The 10,556-nt window shown below is 32.1% G+C and overlaps 3 protein-coding genes across 7 annotated transcripts; 2 read left to right on the top strand and 1 right to left on the bottom strand.

Moving 5' to 3' along the window:
* The first annotated feature begins 13 nt into the window (after window positions 1-13).
* LOC143362935 (uncharacterized) lies at window positions 14-3,550 on the top strand. Of its 2 annotated transcripts, XM_076803459.1 has the most exons (9): window positions 14-389; window positions 532-707; window positions 773-882; window positions 953-1,438; window positions 1,511-1,574; window positions 1,655-1,829; window positions 1,891-2,068; window positions 2,140-2,402; window positions 2,707-3,550. In XM_076803459.1, the coding sequence occupies exons 1-8, from the start codon at window positions 102-104 to the stop codon at window positions 2,400-2,402; spliced, it is 1,740 nt and encodes a 579-aa protein (XP_076659574.1). In that variant the 5' UTR covers window positions 14-101; the 3' UTR covers window positions 2,707-3,550. The 2 variants fall into 2 exon arrangements, with proteins under 2 accessions (XP_076659574.1, XP_076659573.1); XM_076803458.1 differs by lacking the exon at window positions 2,707-3,550 and having other exon boundaries at window positions 15-389; window positions 2,140-2,406.
* On the bottom strand, window positions 3,272-5,069 carry LOC143362937 (lymphotoxin beta receptor inhibitor). Its single transcript, XM_076803460.1, has 6 exons — window positions 4,907-5,069; window positions 4,639-4,760; window positions 4,435-4,491; window positions 4,184-4,341; window positions 3,969-4,117; window positions 3,272-3,876 (listed from the first exon to the last, which is right to left on the bottom strand). Exons 2-6 carry the CDS (start codon window positions 4,744-4,746, stop codon window positions 3,701-3,703), a joined length of 648 nt encoding a protein of 215 aa, XP_076659575.1. The 5' UTR covers window positions 4,747-4,760; window positions 4,907-5,069; the 3' UTR covers window positions 3,272-3,700.
* A 933-nt stretch (window positions 5,070-6,002) lies between these two features.
* LOC143362824 (uncharacterized) lies at window positions 6,003-10,350 on the top strand. 4 transcript variants are annotated; one of them, XM_076803291.1, is made up of 10 exons: window positions 6,003-6,321; window positions 6,781-6,893; window positions 6,971-7,113; window positions 7,193-7,343; window positions 7,423-7,658; window positions 7,736-7,796; window positions 7,860-8,068; window positions 8,159-9,354; window positions 9,716-9,844; window positions 9,924-10,350. In XM_076803291.1, the coding sequence occupies exons 2-10, from the start codon at window positions 6,800-6,802 to the stop codon at window positions 9,943-9,945; spliced, it is 2,241 nt and encodes a 746-aa protein (XP_076659406.1). In that variant the 5' UTR covers window positions 6,003-6,321; window positions 6,781-6,799; the 3' UTR covers window positions 9,946-10,350. The 4 variants fall into 4 exon arrangements, with proteins under 4 accessions (XP_076659406.1, XP_076659407.1, XP_076659405.1 ...); XM_076803292.1 differs by having other exon boundaries at window positions 6,011-6,321; window positions 7,860-7,955; window positions 8,163-9,354; window positions 9,710-9,844; XM_076803290.1 differs by having other exon boundaries at window positions 6,024-6,321; window positions 7,736-7,790; window positions 9,710-9,844.
* The last annotated feature ends 206 nt before the right edge of the window (window positions 10,351-10,556 follow it).

Genomic DNA, 10,556 nt, shown 5'->3' with positions numbered 1-10,556 from the left:
AGTTTTCAATGACTCTGAGCCAACTAATAAGATAATACTTCAAGTTATTGATTATACGGGAATCTCGAGAAGCATGCGCGGTTTTACCGAAAGTTGTGAGGATGATGTTTTACAAAGTTGTGCGAATCCTTTTCCATTTTGTTACAATATTTTACTGTGTGACTGGTGAAACGTTAACGAAGAAAAATGAAAAACGAATTAGTGTGAGGAACAATTATCCAATGTGTCTCGACAGCTTCGACATACACAGAGATAAAATAATTCGAACGTACGAATCTCGCGATAGGGGAGCTAAGTATTTAAATGAAACAGAGGTTGATTCGAAGGAAGAATGCTTGAAGTTTTGCTGTGATACTGTGGATTGCGACGTATTTATTTTTGAAGAAAAGGTACGCACACTTTCTCACGTTTTCTATGCACTCCTGTATGAAATTATATAAGTAACTAATGGTAAACAAATAAAAGAGTAACACATTCCTTACTTATCAACGTTCCAATAATAAATTGTTATTTATATAACATACAATTTAGAAACCTGGATCTTGTTATCTTTTTCAATGTGGGACATTGCATGATTTTAAATGTAAATTTACAAGTCATGCAAATTATAGTAGTGCAATACGTACTAAATATAACATGGAAAATAATGCACAACTGGAGCAGGAAATTCGAATTTCTCAACAAGAGCATGAGTTAAAGTCTCTTAGGTGAGTAATGATTATATATACATATATATCAACAATTTCTACACACATATATTTTGTATAAACAGAAACCTAGCAGAACCTGCACCAATGGAGTATTCCTATACTGAACCATCCATAAAATTAATTGCAACTTTGGCACCGAAATTATCATTGACTACACAACCTACTAAACAAGGTATCTGTTAATTAAAAAACGATCCAATAACAACAAACAGGAACGGATAGTAACATATTTTATATAATAGCTTGCAGTCGCAATCAATATGAATGTAGAACATCTGGAGATTGCATTGCAGTGTACAATGTGTGTGATGGCATCCCACAATGTGCAGATGGATCTGATGAAGCTGCAGATCTCGTATGTCCTACAGAGAAACCAACTATACCTCCTCCTTTAATGCAAAGGCCTCAACCGCCACAATCACGTTTGCCAATTGATGTTATAAAATATCAACCGGTAGTAGATCCACAGAAGTCTCTTGCACCATTGTATGCTCGTGTTCCAGAAGTTAATCCTAAGCCATGGGAACTATCTAATATAGCCCATTCAATGATACCACAACAACAGCCTATTTTATATCCAGCGCAACAGATGGAAGTAGCTCCACTGCAAAAAATATATGGCGCTCCTGGGTATCAGTGGGATTATCCACCCTTATACGAACAAACCAAAGACATATATAATCCTGTTAATTCTTATCATGAACCAAACAATAGAAATTCATACGAACGTAAGTAAAGCATCTCTATACAATCGCATTCTGAAAAACCTAACAATATATTACGGATTTATCATTTTCTAGAAAAACAACCACATATTTTCTATCACAAAGGATCAAGTGTCATAGGCGAAAAAGAAGCAGATAAGTAAGATGTTATAATAATATAAAAGCGAACAAAACCTTTGACAAATTGTTTGTATAATTATATATTAAACCATTTTCCAGCGGTGCCATGTTAGATGTAAGACATCCGTATACATCGCATTATGTATCACCGAATAGAGATTCATGGCAAAATACTCAAGTGTTTCCTTCCCCATCTCCACTACCAAATGTACAACAAAAACAGATACATGAAGCTGAGGGGAACATAATTATTACAACTACACCACCTTGCGATGTAAGTTCTATTTTCGTTTTATCGAGTATCATAGTAGTACTGATACAATATATTATTTTAGGTATCGCATGAGCAAACAGACTTGCCGCTAAAAACAATGGAAATTAAGAAAGTCGATCAGCAAGGAGAGAAACACCTTACATATCAGAAAGAAGTTGATCAGAATAATAATAAACAAAATGTATTAAACAAAGGAACACCAAAGCATAGCCATGTTCAAGCAGCGGAACAACCTAAAGGTGCATAACAATATTGTGATCTGTTAGAAATTTCACCATGCTTCTTTTACTCATGTATTTTCTCTGTACAGAACACAAAAATTTAATAGTGATCAAAGATCACAACAAAGAGCATGGAAAAGACATTGTAATGGTAGAACCTCTAAAACAAGTAAATGAAATTGAAATTTTAAAACCTAGAGGGGCTGTTATATCGTTAGCTTTGGGACTTACGATAACAGCAATCACAGCTACATTAATAGTATGCCGCCTACGAGTAGTTCGTAGACGTGGAAAACGTCATGGACCGTATGCTCACGATCCGGACTATTTAGTTAACGGAATGTATCTTTAAGTAAGTATATTTTGATTTAACTAAAGGATTTTAGTAATACTTTCATCGTAATAATTTCAATTCGACATCCAACTTACAATTGATATCAAAATATCAATTCGGTATCTAGTAAAAGTGTTGTTATGTGTATAATACATGTTATGTAAATATAATTGTACAAAATTTGCGAATGTACTATAAAATTTATATATTCTGTTAAATTTATATATTCAGAAAAAAAATATTAAAAATGTTTTATAAAATCTATTTTTGTTTAACTAACTTACTTCTCTCTGCACTGTTGAATTTTAAATTCTATATTAAGTTTCAGATAAAAAAATTGACAATACGAAAAGTTAATGATCATTTTTTAATTCATTCAATAAAATATGAATGCACATATAATTTTTGTGGCATTACATGAGGAAGACGACCTAGCATTCGTAAAAAAACTATATTTGTATATATATATATCATTTTTACAACGATACGTTCCACGTCCCTGTTTAGGATACTCAAAAACAAAACCATCATTTCAATTTCTATATCAAACACTTTCTGATGCATTCTAGGTAGTCTAAAGGTGGTATAAATATCGTATAACAAATCCCATGTTAAATGACTTAATATATCGTTTTATACGAGTAGTTGTACTTATGTTAATTTAAATAATTCATATTATGTAAACACTATGAAAATCTATGAAATATTTATAATACTGCAATTGCATACATCAACTTTTTTAGCACAATAAAAACAATTGATTAAAAATGCTAAAAGAACATGATTTAAAAATTATAAAATTTTATGAACAATTAATCTATTATTTTATTAACTATTACAAGTTTTGTATCACAAAAGTAGTAGATTGTTATTAAAAAACCTATGCGTCATGTAAAAATCAAGTATCTTTAATGTATAACACATGAATATTAACGTGACAGATATTAATTACAAGTGTTCCCTTATTTAACTACCATTACAATTATTTTTCTCATAAATATTACAGTACTATTTTTCCAGATATAAAAAATGTATGTCAGGAAAAATAGTAGTTGGAATGATAGAAAACAAATTTATTTCTATACCATGAAAGAGAAATGTATGTAACTTTGAAATAAATGATTAATTTATAAATTTATTTTATTTGGAAAAAGAAATCAAAATAATTGCAATTCTATAGCAAGTAATAGTCCATACTATTACTTATACTGCAACAGCTGGAAAGTACGACACGTTTATAAATGCAACTGTACCTTTGTTCAAAATGAAATAAAATTAATATTTAATTCCATTTAATGTCACACTCTTGCATGCAATCACTGACGACCTGTAGCTGCTGCATTTTGCTGTGATTGTATGAATTCAGGATAATCTATGTATCCATCATTGTTGTTATCGTCCACAGAAAGTATTGGGTCTATCACTGTAACCAATTCTTCATCTTTAAACAGTTTTTCTCCAGGATGAGCTCCTCCTGCTTCCCTACCTTGTTCTAAATATGAAATATGTCTTTTACATATAATTACCATATCATTAAATTGTATTTTAAGTATTTTAAAAGATTATAAGTAAATAAATATATACCATGCCAATGAATCAAAGACTTGATAAGTTCACAACCATCTAACTTATTATTGTTATCGGCATCGTGCATCTTAAAGTAATGGAACTGTAGCTCTTGTTCTGTCATTTTACTAGTATCTAGTGGAACTTCCATATGCTCTTGGATATGACTAGAAAAGAAAAAAGTTTTCAAACAATTGATACCAGAATACAATATCAAAATTATACGAACATACTCTTTTTCGTGAACTATGTTGGCAGCATTAAGTATTTGCTGTGGATGGTTATGGTGTCCTTGTTGAACTGGTACTTGATGGGTTGGCATATGTTGCTGTACAGGTACTTGTTGAACAGGAACCTGATGCATGGGTACCTGTCCTTGTGGTTGCTGGAACTATGAAAGTTTAAGAATATAAACACATTATACATTTCATAATTATAATATTAAACAACATTCTGTAGTATATGAATTACTACAAGAGTTTACCTGTTGTTGTGGAACTTGTGGCATTTGTTGTGGAACTTGATGGACTTGTTGAACAGGCTAAAACAAACAAAATATTGTATTTGCATAATTTGTAAGTCACAATTGAATATTCTTTGTGAAACAGTCAAAAAGAATAAAATACATACGAATAATGCTTTCATAAATAGTAACCATATGTTTAATGATTTAGACGATAAAACTCACTTGGTGATAGTGTTGAGGAGACACACCTGGTGGAACCCTTTGAACCTGAGCGTGTACATAATTACAGCCGAAGGATCCGATTATAAACAGCCAAAAAGTCCAATTCATTTTGCAATGTTATTCTATGAACAATGAATACACACACGTAGTTATACATATACCAGAACATAGCGGGCGAATGAACAATCTCTGTGTTATTATGCTCGCTATTATTATATTGACACTCAGATTAAGAAAGTAGGGAAACGCAAACAATTTTTCAATATACCTTGTTTACAATTGGGGATGTACATGCACAAAAACTGACATAGAATCGAGTGGCTTGATCATTGGCAAGACTGTATACCGGATCACAAATTTCAGGTTATGTTACAAGAGTCATGTAGACTGACGTGGACAGATTATGCAGGTGTTACATTCTAGCGGCGTTTTCACCCAGGTGTAAAATATACTAGAATCGAAACTTTCGTCAAAATCTTTGATGTACATGTCCATAATTTTGGTGATCGCTAAACATATTATCATCCTACATACATACAGCGTTGCCGCTTTTCGAAGATAGTATTCTATGGTTCATGTTCGAAAAATTAGAATCGTTGGAAAACGCGACAACATGTGATGTACAGAATGTTAATAAAAATAAAACTTATATTATTTCACGCGTGTAATCGAACAATTCTACGTATCTAAAACGAATTATATATCTATTTTGCAATAGGGAGTTTGAAGAAATATATATAAATTTTCTTTGGCAAGACTCCTAATTTATAGTAGTTCGTTTGAATATGAATCAATATGAATTGGGCGAAAGGGGTCCTCGCTCACATCCAATGGTTAGGCTTTAACGTCACACGCTTTAGCCAATAGTTCGGCTAGAACCAAAAATTGCGTGTGGAATTACCCAATCGGACGGCTTACATCTGCATTCCTGCAGCATTCTTGCCAGGGATCTTCTTGTCATCTTACCACAATAGGATCACTCGAGACAGCAATTCACAGGACATTCTATCACAATTACATTCTATTGTAATCAACAAATTTGCTCAAATGGCATCAAAACTAATTTAATTTTTGTAAATAATGATGTTTCTGTGAAGTCTCGAAATATGCATAATATGTGAATTGTACTTTAAGCCTTCAGAAACCCTACACGAAATCTTAATTCACTATATTCACTATATTCATTTATTGTAGATATAAAAAAATAAAAAAATTATTGTTTCAGAACATATTTTAATGTTCGAAGTGTTAAAGTAAGAATTCATATTATTCTGGCAAATTGATGAATATCGTACAAGAGAGTTTATCGAATTTCTTTTAAAGAAATTTAATTCTAATTAGACGGTTTTCATGTAAAATTTTATAAAAATGTTATGATAAGTATTACATGGACACGTTCTTTGTGCATAGATACGTAGCTGTATATTTAACACTTTTTCTAATTTAATATAGAGGATGCCAATATACTATAATCGTAATCAATGACTTTAACCCTCCGTTGTTAACTTCATGCTTTTGCAACGGCGGAAATATACTGTTCCGTTCGGTATGAAATAAATTGTGCGGCTGTACGATATTAAAAACTGGTTAAGCAATTGTTCTTAGGCTAAGCACGATAGAAATAGGATTTTAACAACATACCTTGAAATTACAATATCAAAGGAAGTCTAGTCGCATTAGGAGGTATGTACCACAGTTGCACGTTTTCGTTATTTTTGTAATAATGTATTTCATGCAGTTTTATTTCGTTTCCTTGAATTTTATAATATTCTTTTTAATTCAATAAATGTGTGTATAGAATAACCAGAACAACAATGCTTTAGTATTTAACATTGGAATGATACCCTGGCGTCTCTCGTGACTTCAATAAAATTTTTATACACTAATTTTCGCTACTGTTTTGCACGACAATTGTAAATATCTAGTTTCGTCAACTTCTTTAGAAAACTTTGATTATTTGGCCTTAAATTATATACCTGAAAGTATCCTAGCCAATTTTTACAGAATTTTAGAATCACTCAGAGTGATACTTTGTATGTAGTCTGAGTAAATGTGATAACACTCAAAGGTTAAACATTGAGTGTTAATTTTCATTTTTGACAACAGTTAAATATATATTTTGAACATTGTTCTTCATTCTAGGTTTAATAATAAATGAAAAATGCCTCAAATACGAAAAAAATATCGGAAACTAAAAAGGGTTATGGACATCAAAAAAAGAGCACAATGTATGAAATATAAATCATACATACCCTGTAAGTCTGTATAGTTAAAAAAATTGTATTCTCTCATAAAATTGATTGTTAATGGTAGAATACGTTGTCTGTTACAGTATGTGAAAAATTAAAGACTAATAACAATTCATTAGCGAAAGCATTATCTGAAGAAAAACAAGAGTGCCAGTTATTATTTTCGCAAAATGTTGCTTTGAACGGGGAGGTCCAAGATTTAGTTTCAGCATGTAATAAACGAGATGTAAGTAAAATATATATAAGTGTATATAAACATTCTGTAAATGCAATATCAATATGTAATATATACACATATGCTTCAGGCCGTGATAATAAACATTTCAAAGAACGCTAAAGAGATGCTTAAAGTGTTAGTAACAATCACTGGTTACTTGACAAATACAATTTCAATGTGTCAGGAATTTGCAGCATCTACCAATGCAAATTTGTATACACCTTATAATTCTACTGGGAGTAAGATTTTTCAGGAGTTATATTTCATATTCTGCTGATAACGTTAACACTGCTATTAAGCATTAGAAAATGATTTTAGGAAGAGACTCTCATAGAAGGGTGTCATCAAAATCGCCGACCAAAGGAGTGGTAAAGCCTATGGTGAGCGGGCATACCATTACAAAACCTACCATTAATTTGAGTAGAGTAACTATGCAAGATATGAATAATGTATCAAACTTAAGTGTGATACCAGAAGTAGCCACACCACCAAGAAATCAAGAAACAAACAGTCTGAGCTCTCCTGTAGCCGTTGCTGTGAGACAACATAGATATGTAGGGATTTTGAAAAAATTTAAGTTCAAGTCACAACATTTCAGTAACTAAATTATCAATATTACATTATTTTATAGGACACTGACCGTACACGTAGAATGCCAGAAAGACTGACCGTTAGTTCACCAAGAAGTAGTGGTATGTTGCATCAGTACTACATAATGAATTACAAATATGATCATAACATTTATTCGTTTGTAGAAGAAAATGAACGAAGGTTGAGTAAAAGAAGTAGCAGACATTCTGGAAGAATGTCAGGAAAGCATACCAGACCAAAGTCAGGTAGACTTTCTGGAGGTAATAGTACGCGGTGTAGTAATGGAAATATTGAACACATACGAAGTCCCACAGTAAAACTCAATGATGTTTCAAAATTTCTTCAAAATTCTCAAACTATTAACATTCGATTGGTTCGTGTTTTTTTTTTTTATTAATTTCTTTTATCTGGCGTTAAACTTCGGACGATTTAATTAAGATTTGTTTTTTTTTTTTTGTTGTAGTTAGACAAAACAAGGATGAACGAAAGTGATGAAGGCAGTGTTCATGCAGGAAATAGCAACGATATGAATCAAGATGATTCTGAAATTGGGGTTACAATACCAGAGACATCCCTATCTGACTCATCAGAAGAAAATAACGAAAAGACCGTCGAAAATGATAATAATAATACAAAGGTTCTTTGCAAATCTGATGATAAAAATGAACACAAGAAAGAAAACTCTACAACACCGCAAGATTCTTCAACAAATTACGATGATCCTCTTGAAGGACCAAGTTGGTTATTTAACAATATCCAAACTGTGCCTTGTAATATAAATGACGAGAAGAAGACTGATAATATAAATGTTTCTATTGATAATAGTACATCTAGATCTTTGGTAGTAACAGAAACGAGTGACGAATCAGACGATGAAAAGTCTATGGAAGAATTACAGTCATCTTTAAGCGAGCCAGAAAGTAAATTAAAAAGCTTTTCTGAATCCGTTGAAGAAAGAAGTGTTGAAAATGATAGTGTTAGTAGTCAAGATGTAAATACAGACACCGGTTGTAATACATCCGTTCTGTCTACTTCAAAAGATACCAGTCAGGATGAATATAAAACCGAGAGTGAACCGACACAAAATTTGGTTAATTTTATTACACAAAGGCGAGGCTACTCTATGGAGGATGAAGAAGACGAAGATGATTTTACTTTGATGTACGTGCGCCATCCGCGTGACATGCAATTTGACATAAACGACTTGAAGTTTCCCGTTTTAGAAGAGTCCACATTAAAACCAATAGCTCCGGTCGAACCAGAACCAGAAATAACAACTACGCTTCGAAAAATATCTCAAATCTGTCCAATACCGTCGGTTTCGGACAATAGTATAAATGAGACTGTGTTCAATCATTCTACAGTGAATTTGCCTTTACTAATGAATAATGATTACGATAATAGAGACTTAACTCCGTTGAAGGAAAAATCAGATCCTACACAACGGAAGAAAAAAGGGAAGAACTTAACTAGGAGGGATTCAGATGATTTTACCGATGCTGCAACAACGACAAACAAACAAAGTAGCCACACAAATAGGAAGTCTAAATCTGTGGGTAAGGAGAAAGTTGCTACAGTGGTATTGCAGAAATTGGACAATTCCGAAGTTAAATCGAGGACACCTACTCCAGAGGAGCTGCACAATTCCAGCCAATCGTTGTACGCATATAAATTTTATTTCAAAGGAATCCTTCAGTCAAAATGTTGAGAGAATAGGCAGTTTCTATATTTTCTAAGATAATGAAAAATATTCTAAATTGTGTTTGGTGAATTTAACAATATTTGAACCCTTATCGGACGCTAGCTTCTTATAATAAGGGTTAAATATTGTCCAAAAGTGGCATTTTTAAAATAAAAAATTTCAAATATCTCGAAATTTTATCGATATATATTTTTTAGATTAAAATTAGTTTGTAGAAAGATCGACGTTTTGACCGGCTGTCGTAATTATATCTTGATATTATACATATATTCTTTTAATATAATATACGTATCTATACTGTACTTACCATAGCAACAGGTCATCTTTCCGCGGAGAAGACTCGAGCGATTCAGAAAGCAGCATTGCCAGTGCATGTAGTACGCATACTTTTGGTCGACCACGACGAAAGCGCGCACCTAAAAATTTCAAGGAACCCAATTTGAGAAAGTAAGGGATTACATGTCTAAAAGATATTCAAATTTAAATGTACAATCCTATACTAACTCGTAACTGATCTTTGTTTCAGAAAATTACGAAGAAATTGTTAATAAAAGTATATGACAGTCGCTGACTTCGAAAATCGAGTGATTTTACACAGTAAACGTATTTCTTTTTTTTAGTGATACATTAAAGTATCCATCGGAAAAATGTAAATAATTACCGATAAGTTTGAATCGAGAAATTTATTGAATTAACTGTCTTAGTCAAGTAGAATTTTCAATATTTTGACTGGTCAGACATTATCTATAATCCGTTCACACATGAATCTTTCTGCTTCCATTATATTGCGCACATTTTTACTATATCGGCCACTGTTCATCATTTACAGAAGATCATTTTGCTACGTAGTCGTAGCCTTGGATAATTTGGCTTCCTCTCTCGTAGTATTCTTGGTATGTTGTATTTTTTGTACCCTTATCTAATGTTGTCAGAAATAAATATGAAATATTTAACATGTTTAAAAATCTTTAAATCCTTTACGCAAACACTTATTTTTTGTGGTAAAAAATATAGAAATTGTATTAAAATAAATTCATTTACGTATTTGAAATAGAACTGTCTAGAATGTCTATAATATATTGTAGTGCAACGTTGCATTTTCCTACCGGATGACACTTACTTGGTCGGATGTTTGTTTCGAAAAGAAGGTTTCGGGAGA

This window comes from Halictus rubicundus, chromosome 18 (genome assembly GCF_050948215.1).
Source record: "Halictus rubicundus isolate RS-2024b chromosome 18, iyHalRubi1_principal, whole genome shotgun sequence".
In the NCBI taxonomy this organism is placed as follows: Eukaryota; Metazoa; Arthropoda; class Insecta; order Hymenoptera; family Halictidae; genus Halictus; species Halictus rubicundus.
This window is presented reverse-complemented; position numbering and strand designations above follow the sequence as displayed.